General features: G+C 35.7%; 3 protein-coding genes across 5 annotated transcripts; 2 read left to right on the top strand and 1 right to left on the bottom strand.

The window, feature by feature from the left end:
• Nucleotides 1–1,645: 1,645 nt before the first annotated feature.
• On the top strand, nucleotides 1,646–4,091 carry LOC129305070 (probable L-type lectin-domain containing receptor kinase S.5). The gene has a single exon (XM_054944986.1). It carries the CDS (start codon nucleotides 1,931–1,933, stop codon nucleotides 3,917–3,919), a length of 1,989 nt encoding a protein of 662 aa, XP_054800961.1. The 5' UTR covers nucleotides 1,646–1,930; the 3' UTR covers nucleotides 3,920–4,091.
• Nucleotides 4,050–8,201, bottom strand: LOC129305071 (nudix hydrolase 23, chloroplastic). 2 transcript variants are annotated; one of them, XM_054944988.1, is made up of 8 exons: nucleotides 7,745–8,201; nucleotides 7,193–7,321; nucleotides 6,042–6,118; nucleotides 5,688–5,823; nucleotides 5,431–5,571; nucleotides 5,287–5,345; nucleotides 4,807–4,874; nucleotides 4,050–4,571 (listed from the first exon to the last, which is right to left on the bottom strand). In XM_054944988.1, exons 1-7 carry the CDS (start codon nucleotides 8,036–8,038, stop codon nucleotides 4,814–4,816), a joined length of 897 nt encoding a protein of 298 aa, XP_054800963.1. In that variant the 5' UTR covers nucleotides 8,039–8,201; the 3' UTR covers nucleotides 4,050–4,571; nucleotides 4,807–4,813. The 2 variants fall into 2 exon arrangements, with proteins under 2 accessions (XP_054800963.1, XP_054800962.1); XM_054944987.1 differs by having other exon boundaries at nucleotides 4,050–4,614; nucleotides 7,745–8,200.
• Nucleotides 8,202–12,304: 4,103 nt separating this feature from the next.
• On the top strand, nucleotides 12,305–15,454 carry LOC129305886 (actin-97). 2 transcript variants are annotated; one of them, XM_054946060.1, is made up of 5 exons: nucleotides 12,305–12,480; nucleotides 13,163–13,253; nucleotides 13,361–13,754; nucleotides 14,102–14,715; nucleotides 15,123–15,454. In XM_054946060.1, exons 2-5 carry the CDS (start codon nucleotides 13,194–13,196, stop codon nucleotides 15,186–15,188), a joined length of 1,134 nt encoding a protein of 377 aa, XP_054802035.1. In that variant the 5' UTR covers nucleotides 12,305–12,480; nucleotides 13,163–13,193; the 3' UTR covers nucleotides 15,189–15,454. The 2 variants fall into 2 exon arrangements, with proteins under 2 accessions (XP_054802035.1, XP_054802036.1); XM_054946061.1 differs by lacking the exon at nucleotides 12,305–12,480 and adding an exon at nucleotides 12,603–12,622.
• Nucleotides 15,455–19,615: the final 4,161 nt, after the last annotated feature.

The following is a 19,615-nucleotide window of genomic DNA, read 5'->3' as shown; positions in this document are numbered from 1 at the left end:
GTATTATCTAGATTGATGATGAATATATTTATCAAAAAAATTTATAAATTTTATTCTTATAAAATATAAAATTAAAATTAAAAATGAAAAAATCTGGACCATCCAAATTAAAGTATGGCTGGCCCAGATTTTCCTGAAAGATAAGCACCACTGCTAAGCACCGAAACCGGATCTGGGCAGTAACCATTGCAAGCAGGTACACTGTCAGGTAGGGGTGGAGACCAAGGACGAATCTCAAAACTAACGTATGGAGGGGGAGGCAAAAAGAAAAGCTACTTAAAAATATGGGGAAGTTAATAACATATGGAGATGGACGGCACGACCCTCTAATTTTTTAATTTTTTTAATAAAATATAAGAGTTATATATTTTTAGCTTTTTTAAATCAGCAAGTTATAAAATACTATATAAAATTTTCATTTCAATTTTATATGTAGTATTTTATAGATGTGTAAAGCAACTATTTTAGCAGTCTAAATATATGATTGTTATATGATCTATTTATTTTCAATAAGATAATACTATACATGCTTTTAAAAATATTGATGTCATCTTATCTTGCTTTCATTTTATATTTAATAAAAGAAATCATATGAATTATTATTAACAAACTTTGTCAAATATTGGAACAAAAATTTTAATATACATTGAATGTTATGTGTTTGATATCTATAATAAAACCACTTATTCAAAAAATATTGATGTGCTTGATATATTAAAAAAAATTTATGATATGAATAGTTTTTACTCTGATATAATTTGATCTTATTAACATAAAAATTTTAGGATTTTAAACATTATTATTATATTGATATATTTATTTATTATGATTATCAATTAAAATAATTAAATATTAAATTTAATAAATAAGTAATAAAGCTTATTACAATGAACAGAACTTTAAATTTCAATGATGCATTTAAATCATTTAATCTCATAAGTATGATAAAATTTCACTAATTTAATTCCAATTTACATCGAAAAAGAAATTGTTAATGAAGATATAATAACTAATAATTTTTATGTTATGATAAATTAATGAGCAAAACTTAATAATATATATATATATATATATATATATAAATATATATATATATATATCAAAATATTTATATTATATTAGTGAGATATGTATGTATAAATTTTTTTTAATTATTATCTATATTTTGTTATTTCGACCTCCTTAATAAAAAAGATTTATTCTGCCCCTATTGCCAGCGATTTACATTTCTATATTATTGCAAACCCTTTCTGCAAATGTTTATCATCCAATCCCCTTCTGGCACGCCCGACAATGATTCACGATTAATATACTCAATTTAGCAAATTGACTACACCACGACAATGGAACCTTCAACATTGTCGCGTATGTGATCCCAAACCCAAATAAACGCCATGACTGTAGCACAAGTTCCGTGAAAGAGTTCATATATACTTCAGATTTTCCAACGCGGTTTTTGGGAGACCAGAGACCTCGATAATTATTAATTAATTATTTTAAGTAATTGTCGTAAAGATTAACGAATCATTATACCGAGTCTGAGAATACTAAATTTGGTTGCCCTTGTCATACATAAGAGCTGAAGATTTTATAACTCAATACTTCCAATGGTCCCCACACAGGTTCTCGTAGAAATTGCGTCGAAAATCACATTGCGATTCCACCGTTGAATGAACGACACGAAAATCAAAAGGATGGCACAACGAGGAAACCTCCCGTATGACAAGACTAGTCAATTCTGGTTACCTGTTCTAACCTGCCAGCACACGCGCGCGGGCGCACATATTTCATAGTTCACACAGACGAGGAGGATGAACAAACCGTTTGTTCTTGCCTTTCAATCTCTCGTGCAAGCTTTCGTTCTTCTGAGACGTTGCGCACCAACAACCTCTGTTTGAGGCAATTCTTGTCCGTTTCATGAGTAGAAAAAATGCTGCTTTCTGGGGCAGCGAAGTCTCAATTACTAGCAGTAATCTTCACTATCGTTTCCCTTAATCAAGTTAGCTGCTTTTCTTTCAATTTCTCCACCTTCCAACCATCGGATGAACCTGATTTAAATTTGATCAAAAACTCGAAAATATACCTGGATGCCATCCAAGTGACCCCTGATATTCGTGGCAAGATAGCCGATTATTCTGGTCGAGCTTTCTACAAAAGGCCATACAGACTCTGGAGCAAGAGCAAGAACCAAACTGCTGAGTTTAATACCACCTTCGTGCTCAACATCAACAATCAAACTTCACCAGGGGGTGAAGGCTTGGCCTTTATATTAACCGGAGATATCGATCTTCCAGAAAACAGTGCCGGAAAATGGCTTGGAATAGTGAATGCCACAACCAATGGCACTTCTCAACCGGGGATTTTGGCAGTAGAGTTTGACACGAGACAAAACTCCGAGGAAGATGGCCCCGACAACCATCTCGGTGTCAACATCAATAGTATCAACTCCATGAGGCACGTTTCATTACCAGACTTTGGGATTACTATTGCATCGGGCATAAATGTAACAATCAGGGTAATGTATGCTGAAGATGTAATATCTGTTTTTGGTTCCATGAACGGAACTGCTGACATGAAGACTCTGCTAACTTCTCCGCCTCTGAATCTATCTTCATATCTACCGGAAGAGATCTTTTTGGGTTTCTCAGCTTCAACAAGTAACTATACGGAGCTGAACTGTGTAAGAGCTTGGGAATTCCACGGCACCCAAATTGCGGATGATGATCACCAGCTGTTGTGGGTTTGGATCGCAATTCCTGCAGTAGTACTGGTCATCCTGGGTGGGGTGATCTTTTTCTTGCTTTGGCAAAGGAATCGCCGCATGAAGATGTCAGATGAAGCAGACCCGAGAATAGAGGATCAGATTCAGTACAGCTCTATGGCCCCAAAGAAGTTCCGACTACGAGAAATCAGTAAAGCAACTGGCAGATTCAGTCCTCAAAACAAGCTTGGGGAAGGTGGCTTTGGAACTGTCTACAAGGGGTTCTTGGGAGGCAACGAGGTAGCTGTGAAAAGAGTCTCCAAGGATTCACGTCAGGGCAAGCAAGAGTTCGTAGCAGAAGTGACAATAATAGGAAGCCTTCGTCACAGAAATCTGGTGAAATTGATCGGGTGGTGTTATGAGAGCCGAGAGCTCCTCCTTGTCTATGAGTTCATGCCTAGCGGGAGCCTGGACAAGTACTTATATGATGACAAGAAGCTTGGTTGCAAAGATGGGACAATACTGAGCTGGAAAACAAGACGTAACACAATTTATGGGGTGGCACAGGCGCTAGACTATCTTCATAACGGATGCGAGAACAAGGTGCTTCACAGAGACATAAAAGCCAGCAACATACTGTTGGACTCAGACTTCACTGCCAAGTTGGGAGACTTCGGGCTAGCTCGTACCATTCAGAAGAGAGACGAAACTCACCACTCCACAAAAGCAATTGCAGGCACACCAGGCTACATGGCACCAGAAACATTCCTGACGGGGAGGGCAACAGTGGAGACGGACGTGTATGCATTTGGCGTTGTTGCATTAGAAGTCGTGTGTGGAATAAGACGAGGGAATCTGTATTCCCAGGTGGACGAGTATAAGAATAACATTGCGCATTGGGTGTGGGAGCTTTACGGGAAGGGAAAATTACTAGATGCAGTGGATAGTAGGATAAGAAAGGAAATAGCAGAGGAAAAGGTGGCAGATGTGCTTCTTCTGGGTTTGGCGTGTTGTCATCCAAACCCACACCACAGGCCATCCATGAGGACTGTAATGCAGGTTCTTACAGGGGAAGCAGCTCCACCAGCTGTACCCAAGGAAAGACCTGCTTTTGTGTGGCCTGCCTTACCTCCTTCCTTCAGCCATGACGTCGATAGCTCCATCACAGGAAGCCAATTCACTCCCTTCTTGCCAGACTTGGAGTTCACCGGCAGATGATTTGATTTTAAATTTGCCTTGTAGAGCTGATGATTAAAATTTTAATGATTCTAGAGACCACTGCTTTTTCTTCTTGTGCGTGACTGGGTTTAGCTAGTTTTGAATCATAACTTGGAAATTTGGATTCATATTATCTCATGAAAACGCTCGCTTGACATTCACTTGATTCTCATGATTTGGTATCCCCTGTACAGTTCCCTGCTTCTTCGAGATATATTCTTCACGTTGGGATAGTTGTTCAATATCAATTTCTTTTGTCTTGGTGGATGTTTACGTTCACAATTCTGATAAATATTTCCACAGTAACAGGTCTCAACCTTTGGTCAATGAAAGCAACCCCTTCCCCACCTCCCCGCAATCATCAATCAAATGCGGTACCCCGCAAAAATTTGTGGGTGACCTTGAATCACAGTGAGCTCCGCCGAACTGACGATGCTTCGAAAGGAGGTAACTGCCCATCACTCTTGGGACAACAGAGAAATTTCAGCCATGAATTTTACTACTTTTCATGTGACGGCCGGCTGATTTTAAAAATAATGGGTTGAATGTCGATGTCGTAAGATACTGCTCAACACAGACAGGCAGACTGCATCCTCGCGAAAGGTTGTTCTGGCTACAATTTCCGTACACAAATCTTCATATTTTCACAGCACTGCAACCAACAAGGTTTTTCATCACAACGGAGGATCTTATATCTGCATTATGAAGGACAAGTAATAGTAATTATAATTTAATTCTCAGGATAATTTGCCTGGTCTTCAGGTGGGACTGAACATCTGATAGATACAATAATTGTGGTACTAAACCGTTGAAACCTCAAAAGCAAAATGTTAAACATGCTACTCAAAAATGTTCTTCCGGTTCATGATAAGCAATAAGTGACTCACCAACTTGTCATGACTGCATGTGATTATCCAGCGTATAGGCATGAATATCAGAGGGACTTGTGCCCGGCCTAACAAACATCATGAGCAAGAGAATTCAATGAGAAGGGATAAAATAAAATAAAAGTAAGATCAGGAGTGACATGATCATGTTCATGATGAGAAAAATCATATCAAAGCTTTCATGTGTGGACTGTGGAGGCAAGTGAAGGCGGCCATTGTAGTTCATCCAAGGATTATAAATACTTTCCAATCCTAATTGATGCATATGCATTTAAATAATAACAAAAATTACAGAGTGCACAGAATGGCTTGCTTAGCTTTAGACAGCACAACCAGCGGTGCTGCATAGCTGGATACCGTCTCCTTTCCTCACCCAAATCTCAATAGTTTTTGAAGAACTCGATAATTTTCTTCCTTGAAATGAGACAACGCAACAGATGAAAATTTCGTGAAGAAATTTGAGACATGATGTGAAAATACCTTTTGTTAATGATGCCATAATGGAATTTGAGCTTTCCAGCCTTAATATCCTCAACATACTGCATCCATGAGTTAAAACCATAAGATAAATTGAGCAGTAAAATGCTCAACTAGCCCAATAACAACCAGAAAAAGTAATCATACCATACTTAAGGTAACCACCATTGATGAAAAAGACAAAGAATCAAAAGGTATATCATCAAGTGAGAAAAGCTGGCATTCTGATGATTCTGGACCAGGGGAAAAGTGTGGCTTCTTTAGCTTTGCTAAGAAGATTATATAAGTCTGCCTCAAACATGCATTAATCATGTCCAAAGTTCTTTAGCTAGTTAAGAGAATGGTGAATAAAGAATTTATTAACCATAAAGAATAAAAAAAAAAAAAAACTATTTCTTTCTCACTTGACCAATTAGAGGAATGTCCAATTGAGCAAAAGGAGATAGCACTTCCACTTCTGCATTTGCTTCCTCCCTTGTTTCCCTGATAGCACCTTCCATAGCTGACTCACCAATTTCCAGATACCCAGCAGGGAGCGTCCTTTTCAACACCAAGAAGATACCGCTCAATATAAACTCATAAGAGAATCTATCTTCATCTTAACAGAAAATTACCATCTCAATTTATAATCAGATGCCCTAGTCTTACAAGAAAATGAATAAATAAACAAATAAAATAAAATAATCAGATGTCCTAAGGGAAGATTGCAAGATATAAAGTGATGAAGATATGCTACTCAGTATTAATTACACTCCTACCAAAGGCCATAAGATGGTTGAATCTTCCGCTTGCAAAGCAGGACCTTGTTATCATGTTGTATGAGGCAGCCAACAACCTACTTTGCCAGCCAAACAATGACATATTCACAAGTGTAAGTTTAATGCGCACAACATGAAGTGAAATAAAAGCTCTGACAAACAATACACTCATTACAGCAAATTTTGCTAACAACTCAAAATACATCAAAGAAGCTGTTTTTCCTTATCTGTCAGTTCTGGATTCACATTTCCTGTTCAATGATAAACAGAATTACTTCAGAGTTTAGAGATCGGAGTGTAGGCATGCAGTATCAAGAATGTTAAATGTGAATGCCTTTGACATCCATTTCAAGTCTATCATCAAAAAACAGGCATCATTTTTGCAAAAAATAACAGTAGATAAATAAATAGAGCTAATCCAACTTGTATGTTTCAGCTGGTCGAGGAATGCTTGGAAGATGCCAGAGTGAATTACATTTTTCCCTATGTCTGCCAGTATTAACCATTAAGTTTTAGAAATTTCAGCCAAAGCCTTAGTATATAGACAAAGCAAACTGTGCAAAAATTTCAGTCTATAAGGTCATCCTAAATCAACTTGGGTGTAAGTTTAGGCAATCCTCCTTCTCCAGTGTCAACTTGAACCTTTGACATGTTGGAGAAATCAGTTTTGCTCAAACCAACATGGCACTTGAATGATGACGAAGTTTAGGCAATACTGATCCATAGTCATGCATATCGTTCTTTATTTGCATACAACTAGAAGAGCCTCTAGTAAACCTTATTTTTAAAGGTTAAAGTTTAACTTCTAAATTCAACCGCAAATAATATGCTAACAACTAAAGAGTACAAATCATCCATCGAGAAATTGAGCAAAAGAGATAAAGAAGACTCAGACAAGAAAGTTGGGGGAACAGCCTATCACGCAGCTTTGATGATACACCTCACACAGTCCTGATCTTCCACTTTGATAGTGATAGTCTTGCACACACCATGCACATACAAGCAAATGACCTTTAATTTTTGGCAGTTATACAAGCTAATGTCCAAATAGCACCATTCTACAGTAAAAGTACTACCATTCTCCTATTTTTGCATGGGACTGAATCACTTAAGTAAATCAAACGGAAGCACCAATGATTTTACAGACTTACCATTTTTGGATTCTGATAGATAATTTTCCCACAAATTGTACATATTGCTCTCAACCTCTCTTCTCCTTCAGGTATATCGTGCTTTGTTGGACCACCACACCACTGACAGAACTTGATCTTACGAACTCCCTAAATTGTAATGAAACCCAACAATATGACCAGTTGTTTGAAGAAATACGAGCAAGAAAATACATAATAGCATGCATTTGAGTGAAGTAATTTGATTTAAAATATAAAATGTACTATGAACTCCCTAAATTCTTCTTGCGACTTTGTGATTCAAGGGGTTTATAGATAATGTCATTATTCAAGATTCAAAGGTCAAACCACTTTGCAACGACTTTCTCTGAGAGACTATATATAGCGACCAAAACTTGCTATAACCTAGGAACCAACTTTCTTCGAGAAACCTATTGCATTCGCCTCAACAAAATATAACAGAAACTAGGAATGAAAAGATGATAAGCGAGTGGACCAAAGAAATCCGTATCAATAATTGATTATAACCGAACATATCTGTCGACTTATGAATAAGCTGTAGAGGAAACTCACGGATGACTGGGCCGCAAGGGATGATGATGGCGGAGACGACGAGGTGCCATCTGGATTCGAGTCAGAATGAGCTGACGAAGCATGGATTGATCTTGATTGAGTCCTAGGAGTCGAATCTTTGGGTAGGAGCCAAGAATCCATCGTGGGAAGTAATTTCAAGAAAGATACTGGGTAGAAAGAGGAGAAGGGTTTGAAAGAGATTGCAATGGAAGGGAGCCCTTGAGTGCTAAGGGGTTTCCAACGTTGAGTAACTAAGCTAGATGAACATCCCAGGATCTGAATAGCTTTCAGCATTGCTTTTCTATACCTTTGAAGATTTAAATAGAGGACTTGCAGCGAAAGAGATAAGATGAGCTTTTTTCAGTTCAGACATGGACTTGTTCTCCAAGCAAGTGCCTCCAAATCCTGATAGGTCGCGGTTATCGTCGATTTTTGAAGAAAATGCACAAATGCAGTGGCTCCCCCCCCCCCCCCCCCCCCTCTCCTTTTGTTTTTTTTTTTTTTTGTTTTGTATGCCGAAAAAGCCAAATCGTGTTCACACAAAATATATTATGAAATTATGAAATAAATAAATTACTATTTATATATTCATAAATTTACACTGCTCCTGTGCAAAAGTCTATGTCGCTAATGTAAATTTAATTAGTTTTTTATCAAAAAAAGAAAATTTTATTAATCATTAAAAGAAAGTAATACAAACACTAATAATCAAAGCCATTTTAAACACTCCAAAAAAAAATACAATACAAATTCACACACAAAAACTCACTAAGCTAAGCAAAAACAAAAAGCAACATTAGCAAAATTCAAACAATTTCTTCTTTATTGAAATTGCCCACAACACAATTGAACAAATCACTGCACAAAATCTCAATAAAAGAAGATGGGTTTATATTAGTCAACCAAGCAGGTTGCATCATCTTCTTTGCACCAAGGGTTGCTTGCATATTAGCAACTCTTTTCCCTTGTCTAGAAACAAGAGAAAATGACACATTCAGCAACGACTTTGATAGCACAAAAACTTCTTCCAGCACATCCACACTCTGCCATTCACATCCAATACAAGAGCATTACATCAAAAGCTTAAATAGCACCTCACAATCCATTTCAATACAAGCTTGAGGGAATACTCGAGCTTTGCAAAACATCAATATTTTTTTCAAAGCCAAAATTTTAGCCGTAATAGGAGTAACTGTTACCACAGGCTTCCTTAAGCATCTAAGAGATTGACCATCACTAGACCTACAAACCAAACCAACACCAGCAACATTACCTTTCAACCTAACAGCACCATCAATATTCACTTTGACATAGCCTTTATTTGGTTTGATCCACCTATTAGCATGTTTAACAACTGAAGCATACACCTTATCTGCCTTTTTATTTATCTTTTATTTCTTGCACCAAAACTCCTTCACCTAAGCCTGCACTGGCTGTATCACCTTATTAGCATTCACCTATTCCTTCCTAAACACAAAATTACAATGAATCTTCCAAATTCACCAACACATCATTACCGAAATAGATTTTACATACTCACTTAGCCTACCATTATCAAATAACATATTATTTAGGTACTGCTCAATTTAACCATACTTCCTCTAAAAATCTAAAAACCAACATATAACCAAACCAACATCTACTAGTCCAGGGACACAAGAAAAATAGATGCTTAATTATTTTAGCATCATTACCACAAAATAGGACAAGTTGGGTCCCTAGCACACTTCCTCTTAAACAAAACTTCCTTCGCGGCAATAGCCCCATTGGAAATTCTCCAAATAAAGTGCTGCACCTTTGGAATAACAACAAACTTTTGAATTGACTTCTAGATAGAAGTTGTTTAATTAGTTCATATCTTGTTATTAACTATATTTATAAATTTGCACTACTTCCATTTATGTCAATCTTAATTAGTTCATATCTTATTATTAAGTAGTAATTCCGTTCACAAATAAAGTGTTTCGAAAATTAGATTAGACCAGATGGTTCGATTGCCACCTGCTAATCAAAATGGCTTGGTTGAACTAGTTGGACCAAATTGGCTTTGAACTGGATTGTCTCTAGTTGACTTGGTCGATTTTAAGAGAACAAGATTTAGCCCAAATTCAAAGCAAAAAAAAAAGAAATTTAGGTCAAATCATTCAGATTCGTGATTTATCTTTTCTAATCTTTAGTTCTCTTTTGTCTCCTCCTTTCTAATTTCTAATCTCTTCTCTACAACCTAAGTTCAATCTCTAACCTCTCTTCCAGCCTCTACCTCCAGATCTAGCAATCTAGCTTTTGACATCAAGATCAAGAGCTCGTGAGTTGTGATATAACAACATGCCTCTAGCTCCAATATTTTGCTTTGAGATCGCTAGTGTATGCTGACATACTTTTGCCTTCAGCTCTAGCGATCTAGATGTCCAGCCTTTGGCATCATATCCTAAGCACCATTGACAAATTAAAGTTTTATTTATATATTTGTGTATATAAGTATTGTTTTTATTTAATTTTTATATCATCAGTTCAACTGCCAATCTAAATAATTAAATCATAAAAGCTCCGACTCGTTGCTCTTTCTGGTTCGACGTTCGGTCTGGGTTTCAAAATGTTGCACAAATGTGCATTGCTCCTTGTAAAAGTCATTGCCATTTATGTTAATTTTAATTGGTTCATATTTCATTATTAATCATTCTTTCTCAATTGCAATATAAATCATTGTTACTAAATTTGTGTTTTAAAAAATAGTTAAAATTTCAATTTAAAAAAATCATCTTTTTAATCATATATTTGAATGGAATCATATAATATTTGATTTATTCAAAATATCTTTATTAATTGCCTGAGTGAAATAAAATAAAATAACGGCATGATCCAAAAAAATATATAAAACTTACTTAATATCCTGTATATTAAACCAAATGAATCTCATATAAAATATTCAATATTATAGTCCGGATGAAGTGCATTCAATAATATAGTTAAAAAGGTTTAAAGAAATGAGCTAATCCCTCATAATATAATAAATTAGGATTTAAATTCCTATTAAGAGGAGTGTTTGTATAACACCCAAATATATCTTGAATAAAATTGGCTTCAATAAAAAGACAACAAAGTAATAAAAAATATAATTGAATTAATTTAATATAGATGTGAGAGTAATTGAAAATCCACAAAAAATGAATCAATATTTAATTTCAAATCAATAAAAAAAATTGACATTGCATACCCACAAGTTGTGATTGCATGAAATAATTTTCCTTGTCCTTATCTTGGAGGATAGCATCTAAACAAAAAACATACAAGTTCAATCGCTTAAATTTTATAAACATAAAAAGAATTTGATATTAACTCAATAAGCATTACAAGAATGCATAGCATCATCCCTGGGCGTGGGCGGTCTGAATCCTCTTCTAGTATTTGTTTTATCACAAGAGGTCGTTATCCATGGACTCATGTCCACATTCTCAATCCAGTTGCCACTTGCAACACGTGACCCGTTTCCGCATCCTTAGCCAGAAAGACAAGTTGCTTAGTCCCGTCTCACTCTGGACACTGCAATTACATTTTGCTTTTAAACAAAGGAAATGATACTTTGCAAAGTTGTGTAAAGTCATAATATTCAATGAAGGGTGGAATTAAAACCTTGTAAATTAATCCGATGTTTTTCAAAAATTTTATTAATTACAATCTACAATATTTTATATTTTTAAGATAATATTTTTTTAAAAATGCCTTATAATATTAATGGAGGGAGTATTGATTGTTAATTTGTCTACCTAAAATTGTATGAGATGTATTTTAAAAGTTAAAGGTAGTTTTTCTAAAACATCCCGTTGGAAGAAGGCAAGCGAGGAAAAGTTGGACGTTGGAGCACTTTGTAGGGGTCAACCAAGGATCCGATTATGATTGTGCTTTTTTTTTTTTTGGATAACATCAACAAGGTATCACGAATAAACGGTGCCGTCCGTCAACATGCATAATGTCCAACGTGGTTGAGATGATAAGGCTGGACTAGGTAATAACAACAAATGGGAGGGAGAAATCAGTCACAAGGAAGAAAAAGAGCGAAGTGTGTTAGCCGATGTTTTTAAAATTGAATTAAATATTAAATTAAAAAAATTAACAGCTCACAATTTATATAGTTTAATTGAATTGAATCAATAGTCAAATTGGTAACAAAATAATTAAATTAAAAAAATTATATATATATAATAATTTAAATATAAAAAATATATATAAAATTGCTACTTGCTTTTAAAAACTAAATATTTTAAGTTTATCATGATTTAACAAATTACATGATACAATATAATATTAAATGATTAAAAAATTAGTTATTTTTTTAAAAAATTTGATAAAAATAAAAAGAAGTTTTTTTAACAGTCTGATTTTTAAAAATTAAATTTATTTTTCAAATTGATTCAGGTTTGAAAATTCAATACAACTCAACTCCTAAAACGATTTTTTCACATGAATCAAAGCAAAATTCAAATGTCGGATCGGTTTTAAAAATACTGTGCAGCTGAATGAAATTTGGCCTTGTGGGTCCGTGAACGAGATATTCGAGACAGACGGCGAGGATTTGAGGACGCGAATTTGCGGTTCACTGGAGTTGAATTTCATTTCGGGAACTGGGACTTCCTTTTTTAAACCAGGCGCGGGTACTTCGGCCACAGTCGCAGAGTCCGTTAAAACAGAAGAACAAGAAATAAGACACTCCCAATTCCCTATCTCATTTTATCTCACAGGTACGCATTATTCTCTTTCTTTCAATTCTCCTCTTCCTCCGATTTTCGTCCTCTTCACTGGCATGGATTCATAATATTAAGAACCCCGATTTCTCTGTCCTCCGTTTCTTGTCCGTGATTTTTAAGTAGCTTAATCTTTTTGGTATGATCGAATTCCAGATGTCTGAATCTTGTTATCGATTTCTTTCTGTAACAATGCAATGTTTTTCCATTCTGATCCAATAGCGGGAGATATTCTGAGCATCATTTGATCCAATTGATCCTCAATTTCTCTTTGATCGCAAGATATTAAGATGCACTAGGCAAGTTATGTAAAATAAGAAATCCGGGGAAGTCTCAAAACAGTGAGTAATTTCAAGGTATCCTGATCATAATGGGATGTGTATCGGCTATTTTGGAGATCGGACATGTGGCATATCAGCTGCTTAGAATCGTGAATGAATTTGTTGCTATCTTTCAATGTCTTTTGCGAACTCATAGCGGTAAAGGCTACAAATGACGATCGTTTCCATGATTGCATCTGCATTTCGTTATATCCATGGATTTGAGCGTCTACCTGATAGAATTCACGATTAGCCTTTACCACTTTATCTAATGAAATGGGCTTTTCTTCGTTTCCCTTTTATTTCTGTTTTTTTTTTTGGTCGTTCCCACATAAATGCTATTTATATTTTGGTTTAAGGTCGGTGCTTGTCTTCAACCATCGATAAAAAATGGCAGACGCCGAGGATATTCAGCCTCTTGTATGTGACAATGGAACGGGAATGGTCAAGGCAAGGATCCGAGCTTGTGATGACAAATTTTGTTGGTTTGGTTTTAGGATCTCATGAAGATATCTTTTGCATAAATATGCATAATTTGATATATCTCAAATTTGTAGGCCGGGTTTGCTGGAGATGATGCTCCAAGGGCTGTATTCCCTAGCATTGTGGGTCGCCCTCGTCACACAGGTGTGATGGTTGGTATGGGACAGAAGGATGCGTATGTCGGGGATGAAGCTCAGTCAAAGAGAGGTATTCTGACTCTGAAATACCCTATCGAGCATGGCATTGTTAGCAACTGGGACGATATGGAAAAGATCTGGCACCACACTTTCTATAATGAGCTCCGTGTGGCTCCCGAAGAACATCCTGTTCTCCTGACAGAAGCACCTCTCAACCCCAAGGCTAATCGTGAGAAAATGACTCAGATTATGTTCGAGACATTTAACACTCCAGCCATGTACGTCGCTATCCAGGCCGTCCTTTCCCTTTACGCTAGTGGCCGCACAACCGGTAACAAATCATCAGCATCTATTTTCTGTTTTCTAGTTTATAACATTGTGATAATTTACCTATCTTAAAATTTAATACCTGCGGGTAATGGTAATGGTAATGGTTTTTGGTTTAGTACATTTGTTTGTTTGTGTATTTTTCTTGTTATTTTACTTTTCTTTAGGTAGTTCTAATTCCACTGATCAGGGAAACAAAGTTTTCTTTTAGGAGCGACTTATTTGGATAACGCATATCATTTTAGCATGTTGATTTTTGTAAGGAATTCAGTTGTTTTCTTGGTTTCATAAAAAATATGTACTCTCTGATATATGGAACGAGATGACAACGGGGTTTATATGCTTTCTCAGGTATTGTTCTGGACTCTGGAGATGGTGTAAGCCATACGGTTCCCATCTATGAAGGCTATGCCCTCCCACATGCAATCTTGCGCTTGGATCTTGCAGGGCGTGATCTCACTGATGCCTTGATGAAAATTTTGACTGAGCGTGGATACTCTTTCACCACTAGTGCTGAGCGTGAAATTGTGAGAGACGTAAAGGAAAAATTAGCCTATATTGCGCTTGATTATGAACAAGAGCTGGAAACTTCAAAGACCAGCTCGGCTGTTGAGAAGAGCTATGAACTCCCTGATGGGCAGGTGATCACAATAGGTGCTGAAAGATTTCGCTGCCCTGAAGTGCTCTTCCAACCATCCATGATTGGGATGGAAGCTGCTGGCATACACGAAACAACATATAACTCCATCATGAAGTGCGACGTTGACATTAGGAAGGATCTCTACGGTAACATTGTCTTGAGTGGTGGTTCCACAATGTTCCCAGGCATTGCTGATAGAATGAGCAAGGAGATCACGGCTTTGGCACCTAGTAGCATGAAAATCAAGGTGGTGGCACCACCAGAGAGGAAGTATAGCGTCTGGATTGGAGGCTCCATTTTGGCATCTCTCAGCACCTTCCAACAGGTAGAGTGCACAGATTTATATATATATATATATATGTATATACATATATAATACGCTAATTTAATTGGAAAATTTTATGACTAGAAGGAGTATTAATTAAATTTGATGAAATAAAGGGCAAAAATCAACTAGAAAAGGATATTCCAAACATCATAGTCGGATTATGGGAAGCAATCAAACAGTGTTAGTCTATAACAGGGGTTATTTTCTTCCATGGGGAACTGAGTGAAAGAACGTTGCGCTGTTTCTTTTTTGAGCCTAATTTGAGTGTGGCACTGTATTACTTCCTTTAAGTCAACTCAAACAATTTAAGGAGAGTTTTACAGAGGTCTAGCGTGAACTGTTAATTTGATCATTTCTCTAGTTAGTTTCGATTATTTCTGATATGCAATGATTCCTGAGTGCAGATGTGGATTGCAAAGGCTGAATACGATGAATCCGGGCCATCAATTGTTCACAGGAAATGCTTCTAATTATGGAAAGCAAGAACTGGACCAGAAATTTACAATATAGATTTTGTACGACAGAAGTAGCCTCCACTGGTTGCGGAACTTTCATTCCTATTCTTGAGCATTTTTTTTAATCATGTTTCTTTCTGTGCTCGCCCCCACCCCCCCTCGTATGATGGGATAAGAGCATGAAAATCAGGGGAGATATGTAAGATTTTGTTGTTTTGGTTTTCCTTGCATGAACACTTTTTTTGTAGAAGAGCCGTGCATATCAGCAATTCTTTTGATAAGCTATTTTCAGATAGTGATTATGTACTTGATTTTTGAATTACTGCAATAAAAAATCATTGATAATCAATGGCTTGTGTTAATATGAAAACTTGGTACTGGCTAGTGGCTAGTTTACGAGAATATCACGGATTTCGTCAACAAATTATGCAGGCGTGAATTGTCTCGACAGCGATTAAGCTTTGATAAGCAATCAACCAATCTTCTCCTGTACACGAGAATAACATATTTGACTCCTTGAGATATATAATTGATAATGATAATATCAATAATAATGATTATATGTATTAAACCAACAAAAAACTCGATAACATCAAAATAGGATTTAATCATGTTAACTTGTCAAAGATGTCACTTGTTAGAGCGTCCTCGTGCTTGCAACATATTATTCTGCACTCACTCCCACGGAAATAGAAAGAACCTTAGTGGCTGGAGGTCAAGCGAGCAACGAAAGGTTTTATTGTTTGTTGCCAAAGCAGTATGAATCTCATAGTCGTAAGAAAACAAGGAAATAAAAAAAAAGGTGAAATGGATGAGAGATTAGCGGACAAGACATGAATCACCAACCATAGGTTATGCAGAATGAGATAATCCCGCCGCCTCCTCCACCCATACAGTGAAAACGCACGTAAAAGTGTTTCGTGGAAACAATATCAGTAAAAGGTTTGCCAGTAATCAAGCATCAAAAAACAGCCTCTGCCATTGAGAAGAAGTGCTTTTACTTCATTCAGACAAGATAAAAGGGTATGATTTTAAAAATGAAAATGTTATGCAGTTTTAATAAAATGATAAAAAATTCAAGAGTTAATAGACAAATCTATCCCTGAAATTTCTATACAGGTCTGGTATCCTCAAGTTTTTTGCGATGCAATTTTGCCCCAAACTTTTTTAAATAGGTACAATGTCACCCCACCATTAGACTTTGACTGTGTTGACCATTATCTACCTTGCTCACATGCCACGTTGATGCCATGCCTGCTCTCTACTTCTCTAACTTCATCCGAAACACATCCGCTTCTTCATCAAGCCTCCTCTCACTCTTCTCTCTCCAAGACCTTCTTCCCCAAAACAGCAAAATGAAAATGTGATTTCAAATTTCAGTAACTCAATTGCTCAACAGTAGAATCATTAAAATCAAACAATAAAAGATGAATCAAGGTAGAAAACCAAATAACACAAAAAACCAAGTAGCATGTAAAAAACCAAGGCTATACAACAGACATGAAGAATATAACATTCTCAATTTCAAACTTTAAGTTTTTAGTGTTTAAAAGGGATAAATTGGTAAAATGAAATGATTAATAAGTTAATCATGTTTTCGAATCACTAATGAGATTATTGAATTATTGGACAGTCTTAAAAAAGAGCTTGTAGATCAGGCCTCAAATGAGGCCCAAAATTCAATATGGCCTCACTGTGCCACCCGCTGCAGCTAACACACCATATGCCACATAGATGTGCAAAAATCTGATTTCATTAAACACTTGTATGAGTTAGAAATAAAGGAAAGGAAAAGAGGAAACGGGAAGAGTGACTAAGGAAGGGAATGGGGTTGCTAGGGCTTTACTTTTGGCTCACATTAAAGGCAGTCTATGTTAGTTTTACTTTTGAAAAGCTTCCTATCCACTCTCCTTCCTCTTTGTGCAAAATTTATATGAGTTTGGGTATTGTTGGGGATTGATTTCGGTTTCCATTAAGTCTTGGCTGAACCCATTAGCTTAATTAGGATTTTGGGGAGTTAAATCAAGTTTCTAAATCTAGGTTTGAAGATTTTGTAGTGATTTAAGATTTTTGGTTAGGGTTTAGACAAACCCTAGATGAATAATTGAAGGTTGGGTGCAATATAGGTAATGAATTGATGTTATCCAAGTATTTAGGTGTTAAATAGAATTGATAGAGTATGTTAGAAGTGTTAATTTTGCTAAAAGAGAATTTGAGCATAGTGGGTATCCAAAACTAGGCTAAAAAGAAGGTTTAATTAGAGTTATAATTAATTATTAGTATTTAATCTTGTAGATTAAATATTGATTGAATCTTGTTGAGCTATTAAACTATTGTGGAGTAACCAAACTGTCACGATAACCCTTTATGTGATAAAAGAATTGAAGTAACCGGATAATCTAATTCTTCTACTTGTGTATTTGTGTGGTTATGGATTTGCAACAAAAAAAAAAAAAAAAACACACACACACACACATTATTATGAATGCTTTGACTTATTCGTGACTTGTTGATGTTTTAAAAAACTTATGTGAAGTGGTATTGATCTAAAGTATTAATATATACTTAAAACTCTTATTTACATGTATTTGTAAACAATTATGAAAATTGGATGCAAATTGAAATGTTACTAAATGTTATATGATTATCTATAATGATAATTATGTGTATGATTAAAATGGCATGATCATTTTGAGAGGATGAGAGTTTACCCTAGAGTTGTCAGGGAATATTGTATGAAATCTATATGGCACACTGGCACCGTAGAGGCCTTGGTGCATAGCCTTTTTTGTTTGAAAGTTCTAGTTCTATCTTAGAGATAGATCAGGCATACTACACCCTGAATATTCAAGAAAGGGGGAATTAGTGGTCCAGAATGGGTGAAGACGTCTTTAGTTGAGGTTGCCTCCTATGATTGGTGACCTTGGACTGGTCCAGTTACATAGACTTGGTCCTATTATATTGTTAGCCCATAAATTCAGTTGAAGGGAATAAAGATGATGTAAGAGGGAGAGTATTGATCATGCATTATATGAGTTGTTATGTGATAATCATGTGTTTGATAAGCATTCGATAAATTTTTTACTTGTCTTATATTATTCTTGTATGCTTATAAATATATTAGATTATTTAGTTATTGAGTGCTCGAATCATCCCTATAGTTATATTTTACAGATGATGGCTTTGATGGGGGCAAAGGTAAAGAGGACTTTATAGAGACTTGAGAAACTTGAGTTTGCATAGCTCTTTCTCTCTGTTGGTAGTGTAATGAATCATTTGTATGAAACATGCCAAGTTAGGAACATATAGTTTGATGCACTTGCATGATGGATTATGTTGTTTTGGGCGTATTTCGACTCAAGATATTATTTGTGATGGGAATTATTATAAGAGGTCAAAATATTATTGCAAATGTCATTATTGAGTTAATTGTATGTGTATGATTGGCTAGGATTGTTATATGACATGGTTGCCCATACCCCTTGATTATTGTGAAATCAGGGTTTGGATGGCCAAATTATGTATGGAATGTAATTGTTGTTGTGTAATTGTTCAATTAGGTATATTGTAGTCCAAGTGAGTTAATTAAAGTAGTTTTAGGATTATTGGCACTTAGTTAATGGTTTTAGACACTTTGAGGTGAGTTTTGAAAGGAAAAAGGTAATTTTGTGCTAGGTGTCCAACTTTTAAATAGTTAAATGTTTGATTATAAAACTAGTGCCAATAACTAAGTGGCTCAAAAATCTACATGCGGATACTTGAATCGTTCAAATTGAACATTAGATGGTGAAATGACACACTCTAAAAGTTGGCTGAAGGTGCTGTCATGACAACAAAATATTGTCGTGATAGCAGTAATGTGCCACGATGCATTGCATAACAAGAGGACTTTCCTCTCTGGTGGATGGCGCATGTACCGTGGTGGACAGTGCAATTTGAGAAGTGTTCAAATTGCCCTCTTTTGATTATTGTATGCATTAATTTATGTTTTCATCTTTTGTTATTTCTTTTCATATATTTTAAACTATAGTTTGAGCTTAAATATCTTTTTAAAAAAGGTTTATTGGGATCTCAAGTTTTAAACTAATTTTTCTTAAACTCTTGTATTATGGTATCTAATATAAGAGATTATCTTAATCCTGATTATCATAATAGTGTTATGTGCTATGTTCTGATAATGTTAAGACAGATATTACAACAAACACGAACATAACCCCAGTGAGGATGTTTTATCCAACTTTTATATGCATGAGCTGTATCATTTGTTCGACATCCTGCAAATATCCATACTCTAGATTTCAATTAAAATTTCAAATGACACATTAAACTTCTGCATATCCCTAGAGGTACATTAAAGTCTTTTGCATTAATCCAATAGAGATAACACAACCAGCAAGCCTAGAAGAAGACAGATGTATCGAATCTTTAGACCTAAAGTAGAC

The sequence above is a fragment of the Prosopis cineraria genome, unplaced genomic scaffold, assembly GCF_029017545.1.
Source record: "Prosopis cineraria cultivar Desert tree isolate PC_DT_omini unplaced genomic scaffold, ASM2901754v1 PC3, whole genome shotgun sequence".
Classification (NCBI taxonomy): domain Eukaryota; kingdom Viridiplantae; phylum Streptophyta; class Magnoliopsida; order Fabales; family Fabaceae; genus Prosopis; species Prosopis cineraria.
Note: the sequence above shows the minus strand (reverse complement) of the source record. Positions and strands in the feature narration are given on the sequence as shown.

Coding starts and splice junctions, on each gene's coding strand:
- LOC129305070 (XM_054944986.1), top strand. CDS start 1,931: ATGCTGCTTTCTGGGGCAGCGAAGTCTCAATTACTAGCAGTAATCTTC.
- LOC129305071 (XM_054944988.1), bottom strand. CDS start 8,038: ATGCTGAAAGCTATTCAGATCCTGGGATGTTCATCTAGCTTAGTTACT. Junction 5,346..5,430: donor TGGTGGTTACCTTAAGTATG/GTATGATTACTT, acceptor TCATGGATGCAG/TATGTTGAGGATATTAAGGC. Junction 4,875..5,286: donor TATGGCATCATTAACAAAAG/GTATTTTCACAT, acceptor GATGTTTGTTAG/GCCGGGCACAAGTCCCTCTG.
- LOC129305886 (XM_054946060.1), top strand. CDS start 13,194: ATGGCAGACGCCGAGGATATTCAGCCTCTTGTATGTGACAATGGAACG. Junction 13,755..14,101: donor CGCTAGTGGCCGCACAACCG/GTAACAAATCAT, acceptor ATGCTTTCTCAG/GTATTGTTCTGGACTCTGGA. Junction 14,716..15,122: donor CTCTCAGCACCTTCCAACAG/GTAGAGTGCACA, acceptor TCCTGAGTGCAG/ATGTGGATTGCAAAGGCTGA.